Genomic DNA, 26,029 nt, shown 5'->3' on the forward strand with positions numbered 1-26,029 from the left:
CATAGAAACAGGCAATGAAATAAAACAAACACAATGTGCAATCAAATATTGTCTTTACTGTATCACTGTTGGGCACTTGGTGAACTCAAGAACGATCTACTGGAAACTTCATTGTGTAAAGTCTTGAACATGCAAGCATGTTTGTTGGTTGACATTTTGGAGGACAGTGCGTCCATCTATTCCAAAACATCTGTAGCAATATATTATGGTGAAGGTATCCTGAAATCAAAAAAAGCAGGGTGATATGTTGGGAAATGGTGATTTTTTTCATCAACAATAATACTTATTTCTGTATGATGGCTACAGTATGATGACTCATTATTGTTCTTGGCTGAGCAAAATTTAATCATCTAAACTGCAGCTGAAATGCCAGTCCTTCCCATTTCCAGTTATTTTACTCTTCTGAGATCTTTTCTTGCTGGCGGAAGGGGCAGGACAGTGATGCAGTCAAACATGCTATGACAACTTGGCTGCCATTACATACAGTGTTGTTCTTTAATAAAGTAGTGTGAAATATGGCTTCTTGTTATGACAAGTGTGTCAACTTGGATGGCAATTATATTAAAACTGTAGTAACCCGACGGTTACTAAACCTTTCGCCCACAGTGGCTGTAAATTGGGCCAGTATGGAAAACATAGCGCAAATTGACATTCAAATGGTGCACGCTCATCCAACATGAGGCAGCTGCCAGAACCGACGCAGTCACTGACTACCATCATCAGGCCCACCATGCCGTGCAGCACTACAACAGTGGCACTCGACATGGGTAGCATCTTCATAAGGGCATGGAAGGGCCTCTTTCATTGTATTCTTGTTGGGATCACTCTGTGATCCAATAAATTGTATCTTTTTTACACATGAACTTAATGATATCTCAGTGTTATGCATTTCTGAGCACTGGCTTAACCCAGAATTAATCCAGAATACGAAAATAAACAAATTTGTCTTGGCTGCTTACTACTGCAGGAAAAACAGCAAGCAGGGTGGGGTAGCAATTTACACAAAGGATAATGTAGATTTTATTACACTACCTGACTTAACTAGGGCAAATGTCGAAAAGGATTATGAAATTGCAGCTATAAAAATTACTCAGTTCAACCTGGTTATTGCCACAGTTTACCGATCACCGTCCGGGAATTTTGAACTTTTCTTAAACAAAATGGAGTCATTGCTAAATAAAGTAAATAAAATGGATTGTGAATTGATAATCTGTGGTGACTTCAATATTGACTTCCTCACGAATAGTGGAAATAGGGAGACCATTTTGAACCTTGCAACGTCCTACAATTTAAAGGCTGAAGTAAAAGCAGCTACCCGAGTATCAGAAACTTGTCAAACAGCTCTTGATCAGTTTCTAGTAAAGAAGAGTTTACACAACACCTCACTAAAAATTTTCAATGCTGGTTTTAGTGATCATCTTGCTCAAATATTAAGCATAAAAGTACAAGGCAGTAGTATTAACAACATGTCTTTTAGAACAGCATATCGAAGCTATAATCAGTATAATGTGAACTACTTCAACAACTTATTACAGAAAGAAAAATGGCTAGGAGTGTACAAAATGAACAATATAAATGAAAAATTCAACACTTTCATTGATACATTAACCCATTTCTTTGAACTTGCATTCCCACTGAAAACATTAACCATACGGGGAAACTCTAGAACAAACAGCTGGATCACAAAGGGAATAAGGGTTTCATGCCAGAAGAAAAGACTACTTCATGAAATATGTAACTCAAAAATGCCTCACCTGTAGTACGCGCATACTATAAAAAATACTCCAAAATGTTAAGAAAAGTAATAAAAGCAGCAAAAATAATGCATAATGATGAAATCATTTATAATTCAGCTAATAAATCAAAGGCTATGTGGAGTGTTATAAAAAAAGAATGTGGAGAATACAGACAACCTTGGAAAAATATAACACTATCACATAAAAATAAAAAAGTAACAAACCCCTTAGAAGTAGCCAACACATTTAACAACTTTTTCACAGGTGTTGCTGAAAATATGTTACAATCAAACTTTAAGAGCATCCAGGCAAATGAATATAAAATAAGTGCTTGTAGAGGATCAATGTACATCAGTTCTGTTTCACAAGATGAAGTAGCTAAAGCAATAAAAGGACTAAAAAATTCCAAATCGGCAGGTATTGATGGTATACCTGCAACAAGAAGAGCGCATCAAACCTAATTGAAGTACTCACACATTTATGTGACTGCTCACTTCAGGCAGGCACTTTCCCTGATGTGTTAAAAACATCAAAAGTTATTCCTGTATATAAAAAAGGGGATAAAGACAATGTAAATAACTACAGACCCATCACAATTTCCTCCTGAATCTCTAAAGTACTGGAAAAAGTTATGTATGAGAAACTTATGAAATTTTTAAATAAAAACAGCATCCTATGTAATGAACAACATGGATTCAGAAATAAGAGGTCAACGACAACTGCTGTCTATGAATGCATCAATTCCATCCTAAACCTGATTTATTGATTTGTCAAAAGCTTTTGACATGGTGGACCATAAAATTCTGCTATCAAAGCTAGAAAGATATGGTATTCGAGGTCTGTCCAACAAGTGGATCAGGTCCTTCCTGACAAATCGTATGCAGGCAGTATGCGTCAAGCACACAAATATTGAACTAAAAACTGTATCTAATCACTTATCTGACTATAAACAAATAAAATGTGGTGTACCCCAAGGATCCGTATTGGGACCCCTTCTGTTTCTTCTGTACATAAATGATCTAAGCTTAAATATTGATGCACACAAATCAATCATATTTGCAGATGACACCACGATTCTACTAAAAGGAGACGACAATGAACAGTTACAGCAGACAGTAAACACGGTCACGAAACAACTTAGCAGCTGGGCACAGAGTAATCAGCTTGTAATAAACAGTAAGAAAACCGTTGCTCTAAAATTCCACAATGTTCCTAACAAGGACATGTTTATCCCATCAGTCTCTATCAATGACGAACCATTTGGTAACAGTACTGAAACCAAATTCTTAGGACTTTGGCTGCAGAGTAACATCAGATGGAATAAGCATATTGAATATCTCAATGCAGAACTGAGCAAAACATGTTATCTTCTTTATTCATTAAAATCATGCTGTAGTGAGAAAACAGTATTGAATGCATATCATGCGTACTTTCATTCTCGTCTTAGATATGGGGTCACCTTCTGGGGAAACTCTAAAATAGCTAATAGCACTTTTAAACTACAAAAAAGGGCCATTAGAATCTTGTTTGGGTGCAAGCCTAGAGACTCTTGTAAACCCCTGTTTAAGAAATCTGGTATTCCCCCATTACCATGTGTATACATTATGGAAACACTTTTGTTCTTTAAATTAAATGTAATAGGCAAGGACCAGAGACTACAAAAAAACTGTGATATACATGAGCACTTTACCAGACAAAACAGAAACTTACACATGATTCAAATCAGCACAGCACTGTGCCAAAAAGGTACTTTTCACATGGGAGTTAAGCTTTATAACAAACTTCCTGAAAACATAAAAGCTATCACTGAGGTCAATACATATGGAAAATCTCTAAAGTCATATTTACAGCATCACTGCTTTTACTCCGTTGAAGAATATTTAAATGTATGAAATGTGTTATATAAATACTTACGTGTAAAGTGTATTATTGTAAGCTTAAATATGTATGCCTTGAAATTACTTTCAGACTGTATAACTTGACTTGTCCAATGTCTTATGCATAAGCTGCTATGTAGACAACAGGACCAATAAAATACAATCTACAATCCTTCTGTTCCTAGTTAGAACACAAGTGAGGGTTGAATTTTATCATGTTTCAGATTCTGTGGTTTTTCTGTCCTTGGCTCTTCCATGGTAGGTTTACTCCAGTCTCGTCTGCACAACAGCAGATTCATATGGTTGTATTGGAACGGTTCTTGGCTACGTTGACCTGACCTCAGTTACCAGGTGTTCACCTGCTGCCCCCCACCCATCTCCCTCCCCTCTCTCACCGTATGATGAAACCATGGAGACTAGGATGCTTATGAGAAGCAGCTTCGCCAACATTTTGTGGCATCCCTGGTGGTCTGTAAAGCTCTTTCCTTATCATGGATAACCCCTTGTATATATCTCTTACTTTATCAGTTAGTTCCTCTGCAAGAACCAGCTTCACTTAGTTTTGACAATATGTGAGATTTGCTATCACCACAAGCATACTCATGTGGTCGCTGTCTGTGTTGATTCTGCCAATGTTGCAAACAGCTGCAGCTACCATATTCAAGCTTGGGTAGCCTCAGTTGTAAGTGTCTGTTTGTTATAGCTACATCTCGGGAGTCTTGTGCATACATTGTATTCAGAAGCACAATCATTCATTCGGCCCCCTATGTTACTAGAGGTTTTGAATATTGCACAGTTGTTTGAGGTTTACCATGCCACGGGCCACAAGTTACGTGCTTGGCAAGATGTCAGTGTGTTGACAGTGTGCAGTTCCACTGCATGGAGCTTAGTGTGCTAGGGGAAGAGGAGGTAGCTGCAGCACAAACAAGCCAATCAGGCCAATGTGCACAAACATGTTATCAGCAGCAGGAACAGTGAACACTTATTGGAAATTTGTTTGAGTTAGATAGCTCTGCTGCTTTTGGTTTTTCTATTGGGGATGTGTTGCATCTGGTGTCAAAGCAAGTGCCTCACCAAGAATTTGAGTCCTTGTGTTCTTAGTTTTCACTTCTGTTGCCCCAGGGTTAGACTGTGCAAACAATTTCATGACCCACATATTCATCAATCCCTCCACGTGCCCTCACTTTTTTCAGGCACGCCCAATGGTAGTAGTGTGTCACGACCAGGTTAAGACAGGGATGTATTGCTTAATGTCATTGGGGGTGGTTAGAGCAATTTCTTCAAGTGAATGGGCTATACTCTTAGTGTCTGTAAAGAAGCCACCTGGTCAGCTTTGTCTCTGTCACAACTTCAACATCACTATTAACGCACAGGCTGCAATAGACACTTGCTGCCTCTTCCAAAAAACTGCTAATGCACCACATGTTTTGGTTGGACATTGATTGGGAGGTGGAGCACCTTGCTGCTGTCTGCTGAATGTGTTGGTATCACAAAGCAGTACCATGCACTATTTTCTCGACACGGCTCACCCATGAACAGACTGGGGAGAGAGTCCACATTGACTTTGCTTGTCCATTTTTAGACACTTTCAGGTTTATTGGCATCTGATGCTTTTTCTCATTTACCTTATGATGTTCACTGTGCGTCTGTGACAGCAGACATGACTGTCAAGGTTCTGTCAAAGATATTCTCCACAGATCGCTTGTGCTGCATCTGGGTTTTGGATAATGGTCCTCATTTCATGGTGCAGTCCTTCAAGAACTTTTGCACACACAGTGATAGATTCCCACCAAGCTTCTGCACAGCTGTCAGCTGCAGATGCTGGTTAACTGAAGAATGATTCATAGCACACAACTGGAACTGGTTGCATCTTGGAGTGAGTGCTGCACCCCCCCCCCCCCCCCTTTCGGGTGCGTACCTGACACCCTGTTCTTCATTGGTCAAGCAGGCCTGCTCATACCTGCCTACTCTGGGAATTGGGATTCTTGTCAGCACCAGTGGTGGGTCTCCTTTCTGCTTGCTGCCTCTTCTTCCAAGGCATTAGCCACCCTTTCCTCCATCCCCCTCACACTTCCTTTCTTTCCTTGCCACCCCAGCCAACACAAGCCTCTCATGCCAGTTGAGCTACAGCACTGGTACACTATAGTTGGAGAAACCCACTGGTTACTACACCTACCAGCCACAGCAGTTGTAAGTTGTGCCACTACAGTAATCGTAGTTCACATTGTCATTCAAATGGTGTGCACACAACTAACCAAGGGAGCTTCCAGGGGCAGTCTGGTCACCAGCTGCCATCACCAGCTCAACTGTGCATGCACAGCACTACAGCAGTGACACCTGACATGGCTAGTGTCTTTTTAAAGGCATGTAAGATCTTCAGGCCCCCAGTTGTTAAAGTGCTCAATATGTGTGGACTACTTTCATTGCATTTCTGTTGGTGTCACTCTGTGACCTAATAAATTGTACGTCTTTTACAGCCATGTGTTTCCTCATGTTCCAACTTAGAACAAAAGCATAGTCTGTAGCCTGTGTTTCAGTTTACATGAATTGTTTTGTTCTGTTGTTGTCATTGGCTATTGAAATATACTTTCTAGATATTCCTTGTTCTTTAAGTCACTTGTACATCATGGCAGAAGAAGACATGGTGAGACATTGGACTAGTTTGGACATGAGCCAAAACTATCTCTCTACTGAATGAGTTACTGTGTAATTCACAGAATGTGGACAAAAGGCTTAGAGAGTAGAATTCTGTAAAATAAACCCAAAACAAAAGATTTCTGTTGATACATCCAAACAAATCAGCCATAACATGAAAAGTTTTAAATTACTGTAAGGATCCCCCATGCTAAGGAGAAAGGCTTCCAACCTAGGTCAGGAAATGTGCATTTTATCACTCAGATTTTTCAGTTCTGTTGGAAGCTTAATGAAAATATAGTCTCCAATAAATAACACTGTTGTTTCTGTAACATCTAAATGAAGTATTATCCAATTGCAAATGGTTTTTTCTGTCAGGCATCCACTGAGTGAATATTGCAGTTCCTTTTGAATCAGTCTGTATTATTAAACAGGTTTGCAATGAGGAAGTATATGTATTAGGATGACAGAGTTATACATCTGAGGCTCTCAAACAGTGGCCAGTAAGAAGGTCATGAACTGATCCTGTAGACTGTTCTGACTGTCGTTTCATGGGCTATGGTTATTCTTTGTGAAGGTGCATAGTTGGCCCCAAATGTAACACACAATACATAATGGAGTTGTAGTAAACAAATTAAAGAAGCTTTTTGATTTATTCATCAGCAACAATTACTCTTTCACTGAAGTGGGTTGCATTTGGTTTTTCAAAAGATTCTGAATGTAATACTTTCCTGAATGGAATATAAATAATTGAAGGAGTGCCATTGTGGCAAAGCCTACATTGGTCTGACATCATGCATAGTGTGTGAAAGACGCATTGAACATGATCGCCACACTCGCCTTTCACCACCCAGTATGTTAGCCATTGCCGAGTATTGTATCTCCGAAGGATATTCAATGGATTATTCTGCCATGAAAATCTTGACCTTAGCGAGATCATTCTGGGATTCAGTTATTAGGGATTCAATGGAAGTGTGTTTGGTAGAAGCTCTTATTAATTGTGATGGTGGCTTCCAACTGGATAAGGTGTGGGACCTGGTGATTTCTGTAATTTCTTCAGAAAGAAAACACTTTATGACTAATGACACATATGGCAACTGTTAATTTTATTGACTAATGACACATATGGCAACTGTTAATTTTATTAACTTTGACATCTGAATTTTAACTCCACGAGTGCATATTCTGACAGTGTGCATGTTGTATCATCATTACACATGCTCTTGTGCACTGTAGATGGAGCAATATTCAAAGAGGATGCAAAACTTGACAGAGGTCACTCGTGTAGTGCCTTTGGGCATGCTACTCCATGCGAATTTTTTGGTGTAAAGTTAGCAATGTGAACTAGCTATCTCCAGTGCAAAACAATCACCTGAAGATGGCTGAATGGTTTTCAGCAAAATATCATGGCAAGAAGTTGATGTAGTCCAGCTACAGACTTGAAACTTAATGGAAAACTGTTTATTATTTCAAAAGTAATCTTCACAACTGTTGATATATTTATCCCACTGTGAGACAAGTCAGTCAGTGCTCTACCGTCTGAGCTACCGAAGCACAACTCACGCCCTGTCCTCACAGCTTTACTTCTGCCGGTATCTCGTCTCCTACCTTCCAAACTTTACAGAAGCTCTCCTGCGAACCTTGCAGAACTAGCACTCCTGAAAGAAAGGATACTGAGGAGACATGGCTTAGCCACAGCCTGGGGGATGTTTCCAGAATGAGATTTTTACTCTGCAGTGGAGTGTGCGCTGATATGAAACTTCCTGGCAGATTAAAACTGTGTGCCCGACTGAGACTTGAACTCAGGACCTTTGCCTTTCGTGGGCAAGTGCTCTACCATCCCATGATTGCTACATGCAATGAACGAGGACGACCCAGATCGTAGACTGGAGTACTGCGAGTGGCTTACTAACATGGAGCGCAACGATGAAGAGTTTGCAGAGATGATAGTGTGGTCTGATGAGGCACAGTTCAAACTCAGTGGTACAGTAAATCGCCATAGTTGCATCTAGTAGGCCGCCAAAAATCCGAACGTCCATGAAGACAAAGCCGTGAATTTGCCAGGAGTAAATGTGTGGTGTGGGTTGTCTTACCAGGGCTTGATTGGGCTATTCTTCTTTGATGGCACAGTTACCGGTGAGGTGTACCTTCAGAAGCTACAGACATCCATTTTGTCTGCCATCAGAGACTTGTATGGAGATGAAGAGTTTACTTTCAACAAGATGGTGCCCCAGGCCACTACCAAAATTGTGTTAGGGCTTATCTCGATGAAAATCTACGAGGAAGATGGATAGGTCGTAGAGATGCTGTGGAGTATCCACCACGTTCCCCAGACCTAACTCCTCTGGACTTTTACCTGTGGGGAACACTAAAGGATGTCATTTATTGACAAAAGCCATGCACATTGGATGAACTTCGAGAATCCGTCGTACATTCATGTGCAAATATCCAACTGAACACGTTGCAGTCAATAGTTTGTGCTGCAGTTCGGCAGCATCATTTGTGTGTGGATGTTAATGGTGACCATTTTGAACACCTGCAGTGATACCTTTAAGTTGGACTTCAAGCTACACTTTCACCAAAAATGAGACAACTCCATCAATTAGTTTGCAATTTATGGACTTTTAAACAGTGGATACATTTTTTTGGACCCCTTTGTATAAAGAGGTAAAATTATCATTTATCTGTCTTTAATCATACTTATTGCATTTCCTCTGGTTTGAAGCAGACAATCTCCTTTCAGTTGTCTTTTAATTGGACAGAGTTCACATTAGGACCCATATTTAATGAAAACCTAGGTTTCCAGTTATAAATCCTAGACCCATTCTTCAAATGGTTACTCACAGATATATTCACAGTGTTGTCATTTTTTTCATCAACTACACACTGAAGTATGTCATCAGTAAGAAGTAACCTAAAGAAATGCATTGATGTATTGCTAGTAGGATGAATAGGTAAATGTTCTTTTTCTTGTAAACAGATGATAGTGCACGTTATATGACTCATCACGCCAATTGTCACCTGTTTTATTAACTAGGGTCAGTGTGATTTCATCATCATCATTGATTTCATCACCATCATTGTCCATAGTATCTGAGCCTGCACAAAATATATTTGAAAGTTCTACTTCCTCACTATAATAAGTTTCCACTTTTTAGTTTCCAGCTATCCTACTTTGATTTGCTGCCTCTGAATGCCAAAGTTCAATCTTCTGGTATGTTCAGTAACTGACTGTCAGTAAATTTTTTGTTCCTCCTGCTTGTTTTATTTAGCATCAGTAAGTCTCAGTATTGGTTAATTTGCCACCATTTTGAAGAATTTAAATCACAGACAACTAGTCACAACAAACCAAAACCATAGTTTTAAAAACTGTTCCCAGGGTCTTCATTACTTGTACAAACATGCTCACAGCTGCAAAACTAGCCTGAATAAAACACCTGTGAATGTGCAATCTTGTAAGTTTCTGCTGATTGGCTTGTAGCAGCCTACATATCAGCCGCCACGAGCTAATGTGAAGTTCAGTGTTGTGTAATGTATGGTGCAGTGCAGTGTTCTTAGCAAGTGGATTTCGGCTGTGTGAGCAGTTCTGCACCCAGCTGCCAGCGGTGCTATGTTTTTATATTTTTATACGTTTTCTGTGTCTTCTGTTTAGTCTTTGTTTTTTGTTAATTTGTTGGTAATGTACACTCCTTGCCAGCGTTCTGTTACCTAGCGTTAATCTGTTGTAGCCTATAAATAATCCCTTTTTACATCGAGGATTAGAGTTCAAAATTATGGCATTTCTGTCCTGTCTGTTTATAAGAGAGATGTCAGGTGTGCATTCCTAATAAGGTTTCAAAGAATTGGTACAAGTGTCATTCACTTAGTCACTATGAGCACATCAAGTGCTGCGCAGAGTGACCACGTGGTTTGAGGCTCCATTTCACGGATTGTGCAACCCTTCCCGCCAGAGATTTGAGTCCTCCCTCAGGCATGGGTGCGTGTGTTGTTATTAGCATAAGTTAATTTAAGTTATTTTAAGTAGAGTGTAAGTCTAGGGACTGATTACACTGCAGTTTGGTCCCTTAGGAATTCGCACACACATTTGAACACATCGAGGAAAAATTGGTGAGCCATAAGTGGTGCTGAACCCGACAAGTAGTGACCCATCATCATTGGTGGAATCTCAGTCATATCGCATGATGAATGAAAAACTGACAGTATCGAGAAAAGCAGTCTGCCTACTGTTGTTCTGCCCAGATAATTCCATCCTTTGATTTGTGCAAGCAGAAACAAGTTTTTGTGCACAGGGAGAAAAGCTGACGCAACTGAGTTCACACTTATAGGTGACTAACTTGACCATTGATTCACTGCTGAGGTGCAATACATAATTATGGTGCCACTGGAAACAGATTTGTACACCAAACTCAAGTTCTTACTCAAGAGGAGATGGGCGATACAAAGCAAACGCAGCACTTGCAACACCTATGCAGTGAGATTAACACAGTCACTGTACCAGATAACTTGTGAATGCTACGGAGCAGTCATTTGCCACCAGTAATAAAAGCCATAGTTGCCTCACAGACTTGACAGGCCACTGGATGCCGATTGAATACAAGATGCAGTCACACCCACACAGGTCAGGGCAGTCACAGAGCAGGACAACAGTGCGACTGCTGCAGCAACAGTAGCACAGGCTGGCCACAATTCACTCCCAGCAAAGGTAGAACTGTTGTGTGCACAGGGGCGCTTTTGTTGCAGGACAGCATTAACAATGGCAGAGGTCGATACTGATGACGTTCAAGGAGTAGAACTCCTGGTGGTGCCATAAACCTGCAAGGTGACATGCAGAAGTGCTGGTTTGGTTATCAGGTGAAGAAATGTTCATCATCGTGCTCTCACTCAAATGCAACCGGCGGTCAGTGGTGGGTGCAGTCAAGTGCCATCCTCCAAACACCTGTTTGTCACTGACTGAGGTACCAGTGTGAAAGTTGTAGTAGTTAGCGGCTCAGACCTGAGCAACTTGCCTCAAATGCCCGTGCATTGTTGCTGACCACCGCCTTGTACCTGATTGCCACTGGCAACTTTTCAGTCACAATGTACAACATTCAGCACATGGGGCTCAGCGTTGGACTGTGCCACCTGCACGCGTGGTACTTCACTGTCACAGACATCACCGAGGCAATCCTTGGAGCAGATCTCCTGGTGCAGTACTGACTACTTCTGGACATTGCAAATGCTTGCATGGTGGACTGCATTGCTGGCTTGGCAGTCACCAGTTTTGACTACAGTGCAGCCATCCACAGCGCCAAGCTGGGGGTGAATACACAGATTTGTTGAGCGACTACCCAAATTTGATCAGGCTGCCCAGTTCTCCCTAAGTTCATACTGTATGACACAGTGCACCACATAAATATGACAGATGGATGCCCTGTAGCGTATTGGCCAAGGCGTTTGGCTCTGGACAGCTTAGCAATAGAAAAAGCTGAATTGATTCTGTGATATGTGAAGGTGAAATGTGGCCATCTAAAAGCCTGTGTTCCTTGGCTTCACACTTAGTGCCAAGGAAAGGTTGAGCCTGGCACCCATGTGGTGACTATCGTGCATGGATGGTGCCTGACTGCTTTGAGGGATTATAATTACGTGCTACATGATACCACTGTATTCACAGTTCTGACCTGTGTGAAGGCATATACTCAGATACTGGTAACCATCAAAGACATACCCAAGACTGCCACAGTAATGCCTTTTGTATTATTTGAACATGTTCACAACTTTCGAGTTATGTAACACTCCTCAAACTTGGCAAAATTTATAGTATTCGTTCTCCAAGTGTTGCTTCACATACCTCATTGATCTCCTAGTGTTTTCCACCAACCCAGAACAGCATCAATAGCACTTGCAGGAGGTATTCGGATAAGTTGAGTGCTGCAAAGTCATTCTGAATGTAGCCAAGTGTGTCTTTGGGCTGCCAGAGGTGACATTTCTCGGTCATAAGATCTCTGCTGCGGTCTCTCTTTTTCAGCCTGAGAAGATGGACACAGTACCAACAGTCAAAGATTTACAACATTTTTTGGGATATGCAGAACTTCTATAGATAATGCTGTCCTCATGATGCAGAGGTACAGGTACTTTTGATGGTGTTATCTGGCCTAAAAGGTACTGGCAAGTTTCAGTGCAGTGGAGAGACATATGTGTTCCATGTTTGAGGCAGCGAAGAAGAACTTGGTCAGCATGGCACTTCTGGCACACTGTGGCTTGATGCACCACTAGCTGTAGTTGTAGATGCAACTCAGATGGCTGTCAGTGCACCACTACAACACAGTCGGACAATGCCTGGCAACCACTGGTGTACTACTCACACAAACATGCCGCCTTTGCAGATGAAATGGAGCCCATACAATTATGAGCTCCTGGCAGTGTACCAGACGCTAAAATAACTATCATTCTCAAGATGAAGTATGAGTGTTCACAATTTATATGGACCACAAGTCGTTGACATTTGCATTCAGGCAGAACAGCTTCAAGTACTCATCCAGGCAGTTTAACCAATTGGAATTTATGATCTAGTTCACAGTCAACATTAAGCACATACCTGGGATAAACAATAATGTCGCAGATTGTGTATCGTGAGTCAACAGTGTCTCCAATAGATTTTTCTGCACTTGCACAAGGTCATCGTGAAGATGATAAACTCCTTATGGGCGTCAGTGTTGAAGCTACATGTTGTTGACATACCAGGGAAGGGACATGACAGTACTGTGACAACTATCGTGTCCAAGCTTGTCTCTTTCTGCCACAAGTGCTCAGAAGGAAAGCTTTTAATGCTTTTCATGAGTTGCGCCATTCAGGGATGTGTCCAACATTTCATTTAGTGTCTCAGTGTTTCTTGTGGTCAGACATGCAGTAATATTGTCAGGAATGGGTCAGATCTTGTCTCCAGTATCAACGCTGCTTGATTACTCACCATGTCCTAGCCCTGATTGGCGACTTTGCAGATTCACCACTTACTTCACCCACATACATTTGGACATTGTTGGACTGCTTCACCCATCGAATGGGCAGAGGTAGTTATTAACAATGCTGACCATCATACTTGTCACCTGAAGCAGTACCGGTCGATAGTATCACAGTCAAGACATTAGCTTGTGCCTTTGCTTTAACATGTTTGGCAAGATTTGGATGTCTGCTGTATATCAGCACGGATCACAGATGTCACTTTGAATGAGAACTGTTCACTCAGCTGGCCAAATTTTGTGGTGATACGCACCATAAGAACCCTAGCTACCACCCGGCAAGCATTGGAATGATTGCACTCTGACACCATTGTTTGAAGACAGTGCTAATGTGCCATGAAGAGACCTGGTGGTCACCTCTACCCAGTTGTACTACTTGACTTGCGAATAACATTCAAATCTGATATCGGTTTGTCAGTGGCAGGATTGGTTTATAGTGAGACATTGTGCCTGCCTGGTGATTTTGTTGACACAGACACAATAATGACAGCCATGTAAGATCAGCCAGATTTTTTGTGTCACTTGAGAATCCATCTTCCAAAAGCTTTGCGACATGATACACCTCCCTCCTTCATGTGCCAAGATCTCAAGTATTCTACACGTTACGCACCGCACAGAAGGTTTTAAACCACCACTGCATACACTTATCCTGGCCCATATAACGTTCTCCAATGACATTCACAAGCAGTGGACATTCTAGTGAATGGCAACGCTACAAATGTCTCATTAAACTGTATTTTACCAGTTTATGTCTTCCTTGAGACACCACTGACAGTGGCTCCCAATGCAGATGACTCACTCTGGCCTCCCAGGTGCACTTCCCGGCACATTTTCGTGATACTGATGCTCTGCCTCTACCCAGTGGATTGATTTAGTGGCCTATACATCAGCTGTCATATACTAATGCAAATTTCAGTGTTGTGTACTATATGGTGCAGTACAGTGTTTTTAGCAAGTTAATCATGGCTGTTTGAGCATTTCCTCACCCAGCTGCCAGGGGCACTGTGTTTTTATACTTTTATATTTCTATGTGGTCTTGCGGTAGCGTTCTTGCTTCCCGCGCATGGGGTCCCGGGTTCGATTCCCGGCGGGGTCAGGGATTTTTCTCTGCCTCGTGATGACTGGGTGTTGTGTGTTCATCATCATTTCATCATCATTGACTCGCAATTCGCCGAAGTGGCGTTAAATAAAAAGGACTTGCAATACGGCGGCCGAACTTCCTCGCATGGGGCCTCCCGGCCAACAATGCCATACGATTATTTCATTTCATTTCATTTCTGTGTGTTCTGTTTATTCTTTGTTTTTTTGTGAATTTGTTGGTAATGCATGCTCCTTGCCAACATTCTGTTACCTGGTGTTACTGAGTCGTAGCCTGTAATCAGTTCATTTTTATATCAAGAATTAGAGTTCTAAATTATGATATTTCTGCCCTGTCTCTTTATAAGAGAGATGTCAGGTGTACATTCATAATAAAGTTTTAGAGCGCCAGTACAAGTGTTGCTCACTTAGTCACTTCAACACATCAATTGAAAATTAGTTAGCCAGAAGTAGAGCAGAGTTATAGATGGGAAAAATGACCAGTTAAAACTGATACCAGTTTATTAGTTCTGAATAACTGGTGTTTTTTGGTATTTCTTTGGTCTTGGTTATAGGAGGTGTTTTTTATTTTTTACTGATAATAGGGTAAAGAAACCTAAATTTCAATTAATCATAGTGTCAGTACTAAAATTTTTGATGTTTAAATAAACTTTTTTTTTAAAAAAAAAGTAGTAATTTTTATTTAAAAATTTTTGTTGCATAGAAATATTGCATTATTATAGAAAATGGGATTATGATTAGTGCTATTTTAATTACAGTACTGACACAAATGAGCAACAAAACATGGCGTAAGAACAGGTACAACACTGATGAGACGGTAACGTACCTGTTACCATATGGCATGGCCCATTAAATGGTATGCACGTTATGCAATGTGCAATACTTTCTCCATCTGGCCTATATGGTAGTTTCTTGCTGTCATCTGACTTCATTTGTTCCCTGGTCTGGCAGTGTTGTATGAAATACAATATCAATGAAGTCCAATGCTCCATTTGCTTTAAAAAATTAAATACGGGAGGAGGCACAAGAAACTTGTGACATATTGTAAGAAGAAAACTTAAAATGTAACAGTTCATTCATTACAGCAAAAGTAAAAGTAGCCGATCTGCTGCCTTTATCTATTTAATATGTCTTTATCTGCATGTAGCCCTTGAAAATGGACAAATTAACGTTAAAAACAGAGTTTTTGCCCTTTAGTGGTGACTAATCATAATGCCTAAATAGTGGCATGACCTAATCATCTTGTGGTGTTGCAGTTCTTCTTGTTGTGAACATGCTTGCTACAAAATGGGAAGAGGAATTCCGCCATATGCAAGACACCTTTTTTTCTGTTTTGTTGCACCCAGATGTGTTTTAGCACATTTTGTGCTGTCTTCAGTGGGTTATTTTTTATTTACTAACTGTAAAATTATTGTTACATATTAACATTTAGCAAAACTTTTGGTGCATAATATTTACAATTGTGAATGAATAATTGTTGTAAAATATTGTACATCATTTGTCCAAAGTACACAGTTGAGATATTTATTAACAACCTGATTCACTATGTGTTGTTTATAACATTATGTCAGAGTTCTGTTTATAGCTAATTGGCAAAAAGAGTGGATGTATGCATTAGTTTACGTACCTTACATGATACTATTGGCCATTTATTTTGGTAGCTATTCTGCCACAAAATCTACAACTTCTCATCTGCAAACAGCAAAACGTTTTTTCTATTTATAACCGGAAATGAGTATATATCATGTTTTTCATGTGTTACTTACGGTTTTGATATTGTGGTGCTTTCTCGTGTGTTGTTGGCAAAGTGAATAGGCAGATTTTGTGACCTATGGGTGCTTGACACTGCACTTTCTCCAATTTTTCAAAACGTAGGCAGCGTTTTCACCGCCATTGCATGTTGTTGTGGTTGTGTAGTATTCATTTGTTCGTAGTGCATTTGGCTGGGCAAGGCGTGCCAGTTTGAAGTGTAGTTGGTGTGGGTGTTATTTCTTTTTCATGAGTAGTTTTGGTGTGGGTGTTATTTGTATAGTTCTTCCATTGTGGTGAAGAGGGTTTTATTGCACAGTGATGTGTATTCATTGAGTACTTTCTTTCCTCAGGCTATTGATTTTTGGATGTGATAGTTTTCTTCTGTAGTTAATTTTTGGTATAAGCTGCTACTAGTTTTAAGGATGTGTAAGTCAGTTTCAATGTTTGTTGGGTGTTGATTGTGTGCTATCATCAAGTGGTCTGCAAATGTTGAGTGTGAGCTATTGCTTTTCAATGCTCTGAGGTGTTCGGTGTTCCTGGTTCTGAAATTACTGCATGTTTGGCCCACATATACAGCTTGACAGCAGTCGCAAGTAAGTTGGTATACACGGGACTGGCTATATTTGTCAGTGTTGGTGGTACTTCTTCCAAGTCTGTTTTGTATTGTGTTTTTGGTTCTGTATGCTATGTTGAGTCCTTGTTTCTTTAGTATATTACCCCCCCCCCCCCCCTCCCCCGGTGTGTGACTTTTTGTTGTTGTAAGTCATTATGTGTCATTTGTTGCTTACTGTTTGCTGATTTGTTGTGTGTTGTGTTGTGTTTCATGGTTATGTGTAGTTTGTTTTTGTATTTTGTGGTTTATTTTGTCTACTGTTTTTGCATCATATCCATTCTCCCGTGCAATTTGTTTTATTGTGTTCAGTTCTTGTCTGTAATCGTATTTGTCCATGGATATTTTGTTCAGTCTGTGTAATAAATGTGATTCTTCAATTTCTCCAGGCATATTTTATGATGAAATAAATTTTGGGTGAACAGCCTGGTATGAGTGTGCATAGGACACAATATTTTGGCAATCGACCATGTTTTACATGTACATCAGTGCATCTGATGATGGCAATGTGGTTGATTGCCAAAATATTGTGTCCTATGCACACTCATACCAGGCTGTTAACCAGAGATTTATTTCGTCTTGTGTAATAAATATCTGAAGCTGGCTTCTTTGTGAGTTATAGGGTGATTGGATTGGTTATGAATAATGGTGCTGGTTTTCTGTAGGTTTTGAATTCATGTTTGTTGTTTCTTTTGTGTTTGGTGAGATCTAAGAAATTAAGTTTTTCATCTGTTTGTGTTTCAATGGTGAACTGTATTTGTGAGTGGATGGAGTTTATGTTGTCATGAAGTTCTTTTATGCGAGGCTGTGGTTCATCTGTTAAGGAAATTACTTCATCTACATATCTGTACCAATATATTATTTTGTACTGTTTTGGTATTACTCTTTTGTCAAAGATTTGTTTTTCTATCTGATTGAGGAAAATGTCAGCTAGGAGGCCACTGATTGGGGGCCTCTTCCCCAAGTGACATGATCCTTGACAACAGCATGATTTTTGAGCAGAATTTGAAAAAATTAGAAGCAGTAAAAGAATACCAGTGATTTTTGTGGAATTCAATCACTTATCACATCACATCAGAGAAAAAAAGAGTGAACCATGAACAGATTAAGTTTTCTCTCCTTTCCCAACATAATTTAACATTTTGATTATACTTATCTTGAAACTGAGGGAGTCAAAATTTTTCAATCTTCATTTAGTTTCTACTTTCATGACAGGAAACCATAGGAATAAAAGACTGAAAATTGGTTATTTCAGAAATCAGTTATTTTGAATTGATTTAACAGTCAAGTTAAATTGGCATTGATATAAACCAATATAACTGAAAAGGGGTTGTTTCAGCAATAACCGTCTTCCCTAAGCTGAACCAGACAGGTTCATTGGTCATGGAGATGCTTCTAACAATACATATACTACAATGTACAGGCAGAAATTGGCATTGATATAAATCAATATAACTGGAAAGGGGTTGTTTCAGCAATAACCGCCTTCCCTAAGCTGAACCAGACAGGTTCATTGGTCATGGAGATGCTTCTAACAATACATATACTACAATGCACGGGCAGTCATCAGTCATTCACACAATAGTGGTAAACATTTAACACTTCATAACACAATCAACACACTCCTAATTTTTATAGCATAAGTTTAGGCTCTGGGCCACTAGTAGCTGTAATAGCAGAGGAATACAGTGATTGTTTTGTTCTGAAAGAGTACTGTAAAAATATACCTAAATAATAAAACTGTGCATCCTTATTTATTATCTGATTTACTCTTATTTCAGCTTTGGTTTGCTACTTTGCTGATGACAGAACGCTTAGAGGTCCTAGCATAAGTAAATTCACTTTGATTCCATGTTTAGAATTTGAATTGCCTTTTGTGGTTGTGGGTTATTAGTATATTTCATGCAGTAATTTCTAAAGAATTGTTACCGTTTTGATGGAAATAATATTATTCTCATTTGAGTGATGTTTGCAGAGTTTTTTAAGTTTTACTTATAATTTTTCAGGGGGAAAGAAGAGAAAATTTTTTCACGCGATCCATTCCAGCAACCCATATTAGCAACAGAACCAGAATACAAGCCATCACAATGGAAAAGAAATGAGAATTATCAGTCCAGTGCAACAAAAAAATCTGCAACTCTTACAATGAAGCAACCATATTTCACTCAGACACAGTACATACTAGCACCAACTTCAAAGGTGCCCCTTCGAAACTCAAATATCACCAATGCTGCTAACAGTGATGGTAACAATTAAAACACTTCATGCTTTATATTTTACAAGATTTGTGAATGCTTTAAATTTTGCTAACTATCTTGAACAATGTAAAACCCATGGTTTGCTTATAATTAAGGACACTTAAGTTGTCCAAAAGTAGTATAAAATTAAAATTGACAGCTGTAGGGGAATTTATAGCCCATAAGGAATGCCCTCATTATTGCAACATTCATAGTCTGATGTTATGAAATATCTAAGAAAAAATGAACGTAATTACAGTTAGTCGCCGTACTTTTTTTCTAGTCTCTTCTTGTATCTGAATTCAGTGGTTGAATCACCCAATGTTTCCCTGTATTTGAGAACTCATTGGCATAGTTGGTTCTGGAACATGAGATTAAGTGGCAGTATCACCACTTATGACATATACCTTGCAGTATCTACATTAAGAGGCATGACTGTACCACACTGCAAAATATTTGTTCATGCAGTTGCCTCTAAAAAAGTTCAGTATTATGAGATCCTACGCATAAATAAACCATTTAATGGAATTATTGAAGGGCATTTGCCTCATGCTATTTTTGGCTTTCAGCAGTGATGTAGAGGGAAATGGATAATAGAGAAACATCTGATTTTTTTCTCATGCTGCGTAAAACTCAGTGGCCTCGACACCTGAGATGGTGTAACAATAGGCAGCACCTGCATGTACAGTGTATTTTTAGAAATCGTCAGTATCATTAATATTAAAGTAACGAAAATTGTATGTTATAGTGAGGGTAGCTACAAAAGTACCATGAAATAATCTAAAATTTATGTGCAGTAATGTTTCAAATGTTGCAAAATGTTGAAATATACAGATACCTGAGGCATAAGATGAGGTCAGTAAGGATGGGAATTTCTCTCACTCAAGGGCCTTGAGAAAAGTAGACAAATTGTCAAGAATGTCTTAAAGGCACTCGAGAAATGTTGGACTGTTTAACCCTCTGTTGACCAAGTATGCAAACAATGTCATGTTAGTGTTAAGTACTACTACTTAGGAGCATAGCCATTGGGTGTACCGAGTTGCCATGGCTCAAACAACAGATATATCTCTATCTCAAAAACATTTGTTATCCATGGGAAATGAACACTTGTGTGCAGCAGTTTAACTTTGGATTGGAAATAGTGATACATGACATACCATGTGCCATGCGCAATATTGTAGTATATGAAGTACAGATGTAGTAGAAAACAATTTTATCTCTTGCTGGGACAGTGGTAATAAGTAGAGTGCTACAAATACTATAATGTGGGTCCTGTACAACATCCAGAACTGCTGAATACCCTCCAGTCTTCTAATTTAAAAATGTTGAAAATTTGGGACTCATATTACAATACTACACTAAAAGCAATTATTTTTCAAATAAAAATTATAATGTGGGCACTTCCAGAAGTGCAGGGCAAACTATTGGCAATGGAGTTATTGAAACTGATAAAATCAACTAATATACAATTGCAAGTAATACTTATACAAAAGAAAGAGGCATATTTTGAATGGCACTTAGTATGACAATGTATGCCGTTTTATAGGTTTTCTGTGACTATTATTGTAAATAAAGGTTACGATTAACAATTTTCAGCCTTCTCTCTACATTGATGGTATCACAATAATTCATCCCCACTCAAACTTCAGTGACAATTTGTCTTCATAGTAGAACATAGTTTTAAGTTTACTGATACATTCAATCCACAGTAGTACAGTAACATAAGAATGTTAGAGGAGGGGAGGGCTGTGAGAACCACCAATTATATACTATACTTTATGCTTGTCTAAAATGGGAGACTGCTTGCAGTTTTATTTGATATGGCATAATATTTCATTTTTAATTATTTTACCAGTTCATATGTAACATAAATACTATGGAATCCACTATCTGAGGCTTGCATTCTTGTTAACAAAGTGATTCTTTTCCTTAATGAGCTCCAAACCCAAATATATTGTGCAAGAAGATAGAATAGAAGTAGATAAGTAAGAAAATAATTACATAGAACTAATGCATACAATACTTATGGTGATACAATCAAAAGTGGTAACCATAATGAACAAACAAAGTTTTATGGGGTTGATACTATAGCCAACCAATGAATAATGTTATATCTAACCAAAGGAAAGCAGAAACAATATTATGAGAAGGAAAGTAGCTACTCACCAAATAGTTGAATCGTGGCTAGGCTAGACACACACAAATGCAGCTCACACACGTCTGCAGTCACAGGCAACTGAAACCACACTTCAGTTGCCTGAGACTACAATTGTGTTTGTGAGTTGCATTGCATGCGCACGCACGTGCCCGTGTGTGTGTGTGTGTGTGTGTGTGTGTGTGTGTGTGTGATGTTGCTGAAGGCCTTAATGGTCAAAAGCTTTAATTGTGAGAGTCTTTTCGTTGTGCCTATCTGCAACTCAGCATCTCCGCTATTTGGTGAATAGCTACTTTCCTTCTCGTAATATTGTTACATTCTATCCTGGATTTTCCATTGCTTGATTTTTGCCCAAAGGAAAGCATAAAGTTGTACTTGCTAGTTAACCACTGTAGTATGGGGACATTATTGTGACTGGTTAGAAATCACAAATGGGTTCCACAAGGCTCAATCCTAGGACCGCTACTGTTCCTCGTGTATGTAAACAATCTTCTATCAAATACACAATAAGGAGAGTTAGTCCTTTTTGCTGGTGACGCTAGTACCATAATCAATCTCAGACATAAGTACAGAAGCAGAAGGAATGATAAACATTGTTCATAAAATTGTTATTGACTGGTTTTTTGCAAATGGTCTCACTCTCAATTTTAAAAAGACATGACATATTCAGTTCTGAACATCTAGGGACACTACAGCAATGATAAGTGTAACACTTAGTGAGGCAATAATAGAGTGCAGACTTCAAAATTCTTAGATCTCCATACTGATGATAATGTAAACTGGAAAAATCACATTTTGGAACCCCTAAAACACTTACTTTGGCAACATTTGCACTTAGAATTATTGCAAATTTTAGGGAGAGGCAAATAAGTATGTTGACATATTTTACATATTTTCATTGTATAATGTAATATGGAATAATGTTCTGGGGTAACTCATCTTTAAGAAAGTAATCACTACTGAGGAAATTTAGAGGACCAGCATTTGAGCCTGACTGCAGTACAATTTTACTGCCGCCAACTTTTATTTCGAAGAAAAACCACAAAGATAAGATAAGAGAGATTAGGGCTCATACAGAGTCATATAGGCAGTCATTTTTCCCTCGTTCTGTTTGGGAGTGGAACAGGGTGAGAAGATGCTGGTTGAGGGACGAGGTACCCTCCGCCACACACCTTATGGTGGATTGCGGAGTATGTATGTAGATGTAGATGTAGATTGCGCAAAATCGTGCTGTGAGATAGTATATGGCGCTCACTCGTGAATGTCATGTAGACATCAATTGTCTGAGGTGGGCTGTCTGACTACTACTTCAGGGTGTATTTATTCCCTCATGAAGTTCGCTGTAAATAACCCATGACAGTTCAAAAGGGCTATGATGTACATATTTACAATACCAGGAGGGAAAGTGATATTCATTACTCCACAGTAATGTTGTCTTTACCACAAAAAGGTGTGCACAGCATTGCAATTAAAATTTTTGATAACTTACCCAGTGATATAAAATATCTGACAGACAGCAAAGTAAAATTTGAAAACAACTAAACAACCTTTAAATGTTCAGCATGTAGCCATATTTACAAATTAGCTTGCAATGTGAATGTAAAATGACTTGTTCCAAATGATTTATCATAATAAGGCACTGCGTGTTGATAGCAAATACAGCTGTGATTTTGCAACTTAGTCGTTTTTAAATGGTTTCACAGACTTTATCTAAGAATTAATAGTAATTTTCAACTTCCTAATTTAAGAAGCTCAGCTTAGAAGTGGTATTTTAATAAGGCGGCAGAATTAAGCTTCCTGGAGCAAATTGCCACCTGACTAACATGAGCGAGCGTTCATCCCAAGAGTTGCAAATGTAACACAGCCTCCCTCAAAACAACACGAATTGTGTAAAAAGGCCAGGTTTAACATAGGTATTGTAGCTAAGGCACTGCATTTGCAGAGAAGAGCAATGTGATACTTGTTGGCCTCATGACACATCATGGAGATGCCACGAAATTAAAGAAGCTCCATATGCTACCATGGATTGTGCCAATGTCTGTGGCAGAGGATCATTAGCAGTGGTAAACTCCATTAGATGGTGGAAAACTCAGCATATTTTTCTGCAGCCTTTCACCGCTGAACACGTATTTTCTTGCACCACTAAGGGTAAAGCTGCTGTCGTGGTTGAAGTAGTTGTTGCACATTCTGATCTCAATAGTTATGTTGATGACAGGGTCCTTGTTTTCATAGCTGAGAGTGAAAACCTTCACTTGTGGTTTTCAACTGTTAACCAGATGCTGTTGTCTCAATGTCATTTAAGTTTTTAGCTGCCATCCAACTACTATCATTTAGAAACAATGTCATTAACATGGTTTATATGTCTGTTACATATTTTTTGCTTTTATATATGCTTTGTAAACAGATGTAAGCATATTATTGTATTAATTGATATATTTTTTGAATATATTGTTTCAGATTCTCAGGAGGGTGAGATGGGTGAGATGAGAAGCTCTAGAGTATCATTACATTCTGGAAAGCTGTTTGGTGGGATAGTTAGTCAACAAACTAGAGGTATTCCTGGTCGGACTGATTGGGCCGCTAAGTAAGTGTTCTAAGGAATTGCCTATTTAATACACTATTGATAATCTAAGCTGCTCATGCCAATTTTTTTTTATTTTATTTTATTTTATTTATTTATTTTTTATTTTTTTTTTTGTAATACAATTTTGAATTTTTTTCCAGATATCTGAAGTAATGAATGGATAATGCTGCAATGATTCTTCAGCACTTGTGTGAAATATGGACTTCCATTTTTGTATAATGGGACCATAAGATATGGCATGGAAACTGTGCATGAAAGGTGTACAGGTGCTGTGTAGTAATTTGATGGACCAACAGTTGATAGTGCGCTTTTTTAGTGCCTGTAAGATGTTGTGTTGTATGATAATACTACAATTTGGGAAATTGTAAATAGTATTTCATTAGGTATGTATATACATTCCAAATACAGTGTACAGATTTTTATACTAAATATGGTTCTTTTTTTATGACTCACCCATACAAACGATCAAAACCCACTGAAGGCAGTGTTTCAGGAAGCCAGTAGTGCTACTATAGATCATGAAGAATGCTGCTGAGAGATTTCATAATAAAATTAGATTCTTTTGGGAATTGTCTCTTTCAACAATTTATTTTTTCTGAATTAAATCTATACTTAATGTCATTAGATGATTTCTCTGTTTTTCTTCTCCCCCTCCTCCCTCCCCCTTCTCCTCCCCCCTCTTCTCTCTCTCTCTCTCTCTCTCTCTCTCTCTCTCTCTCTCTCTCTCTCTCTCTCTCTCTGTCTTTCTCCCCCTCATGCTTTTGCACTTACTCTCTCTTGCTCTCTCTCAGCTTTTTGAAGCAATATGTGGTGTGCTTTATCTTGTTTATTTAAACAGGGAAAAATACTGATAAATAGATCAATAACTGAAGCCAAGAAGGGAACAGGTTACAATGTTGTGGATATTGTTCTATTGTTCTATTACTTTGTGACTAATGTCTATAGCAAATTCCAAACTGCATCAGATTAGACTTAAATTTTATTCTGACTTAAGTATTACTCATACACAAGATCAGACAATACAGTTTGTTTTTCTCTTGTAAAATTTTTTTGTTGTCTGTATAGTAACCTGATTCACAACCACTACCTCAGAATCATCCCTTACAATCCTTCCAAAAATTCTTCACATCCAGCATTGCTTCACAACCTTTCCTCGGGTCCCTACGACATGACCCTAACTTGTCCTCTGCAGAACTCCAGTCGCTACATCCCCTAAAAGCTGATGACTCCATCATTATTCTCCCAGCAGACAAAGGCCACACCACTGTGGTACTTGACCTACAGGAGTATTTAATGAAGGTCTATGCCAGCTGTCTGACACCTCTACATACAGCACCTGCCATCAAGAGCCCATTCCAATGATTCAAACTGACCTGCAGTCCCCCTAAAAACCTCAGGCTTCTCACAAGGACTTACACCTCCATCCATAGAACTTCTTACCCCAACCAAACTGTGCACCCCCACCTTTTACCTTCTTCCTAAGATCTACAAACCCAATCATCCGGGTTGTCCTATCTGATTCAAAGCCATAGCATCATTCTTGCTCACATTAATCAACCTTGTAGTTACCAATAATTACTTCACCTTTGATGGGCAGACATACACACAGATCAGATGTATGGCCATGGGAACTAGGATGGCTTCTTTCTGTGCCAACCTTCTCATGGGTCGCTTGGAGGGGGCTTTCCTGGGATCTGTAAGTCTTCAGCCCCTGGTTTGGTTCAGATAGATTGATGACATCTTTGTCATACGGACTCTTGGTGAGGCTGACCTGTTAAAATTACTGGAATCTGTAAATACCTTCTCCCAATTAAATTTCACTTGATCCTATTTGGAATCCCATGTCACTTTCCTTGATATTGATCTCTTCCTCACCAAAGGCCAGCTACACACTTCCATCCACATCAAACCTACTAACAAACAACAGTATTTACATTTTGACAGTTGCCATCCTTTCCATGTCAAACGTTCCCTTCCATACAGTCTTGGCATACAAGGCAAACATATTTGTTCGGATGCAGATTCCTTACGGTAGTACAGCACTACTCTCACTTCAGCCTTCACTGGACATAATTATCCCAACAGCCTAATTCAAAAGCAGATTTCCTGGGCCCCCACATCCAATCTTGATGCTGCTGATCCCTCCAAAAAACAACTGTGGAGCACACCACTTGTCACTCAGTATTGTCCTGGTCTTGAATGTACCAATCAGCTACTTCGACAAGGCCCTGACTTCCTAAAATCGTGCCATGAATGGAGATCCATTCTGTCTGAGATTTTGCCCAACACACCTATAATAGCATTACGTCGCCCTCCCAATCTCCGCAGTATCCTTGTCAAACCCTGTGCTG

General features: G+C 39.2%; 1 protein-coding gene across 5 annotated transcripts in view; it reads left to right on the forward strand.

Moving 5' to 3' along the window:
* LOC124790011 (serine/threonine-protein kinase dyf-5) overlaps positions 1 to 24,111 on the forward strand; it is a 249,491-nt gene extending 225,380 nt beyond the window's left edge. For all 5 annotated transcript variants that reach the window (XM_047257558.1, XM_047257555.1, XM_047257560.1 and 2 more), the window contains exons 10-12: positions 18,709 to 18,947; positions 23,552 to 23,678; positions 23,819 to 24,111. In XM_047257558.1, the coding sequence (XP_047113514.1) occupies positions 18,709 to 18,947; positions 23,552 to 23,678; positions 23,819 to 23,831 (379 nt within the window). In that variant the 3' untranslated portion in view covers positions 23,832 to 24,111. The remainder of the gene's footprint in view (positions 1 to 18,708; positions 18,948 to 23,551; positions 23,679 to 23,818) is intronic.
* Positions 24,112 to 26,029: the final 1,918 nt, after the last annotated feature.

This window comes from Schistocerca piceifrons, chromosome 3 (assembly GCF_021461385.2).
Source record: "Schistocerca piceifrons isolate TAMUIC-IGC-003096 chromosome 3, iqSchPice1.1, whole genome shotgun sequence".
NCBI lineage: Eukaryota > Metazoa > Arthropoda > Insecta > Orthoptera > Acrididae > Schistocerca > Schistocerca piceifrons.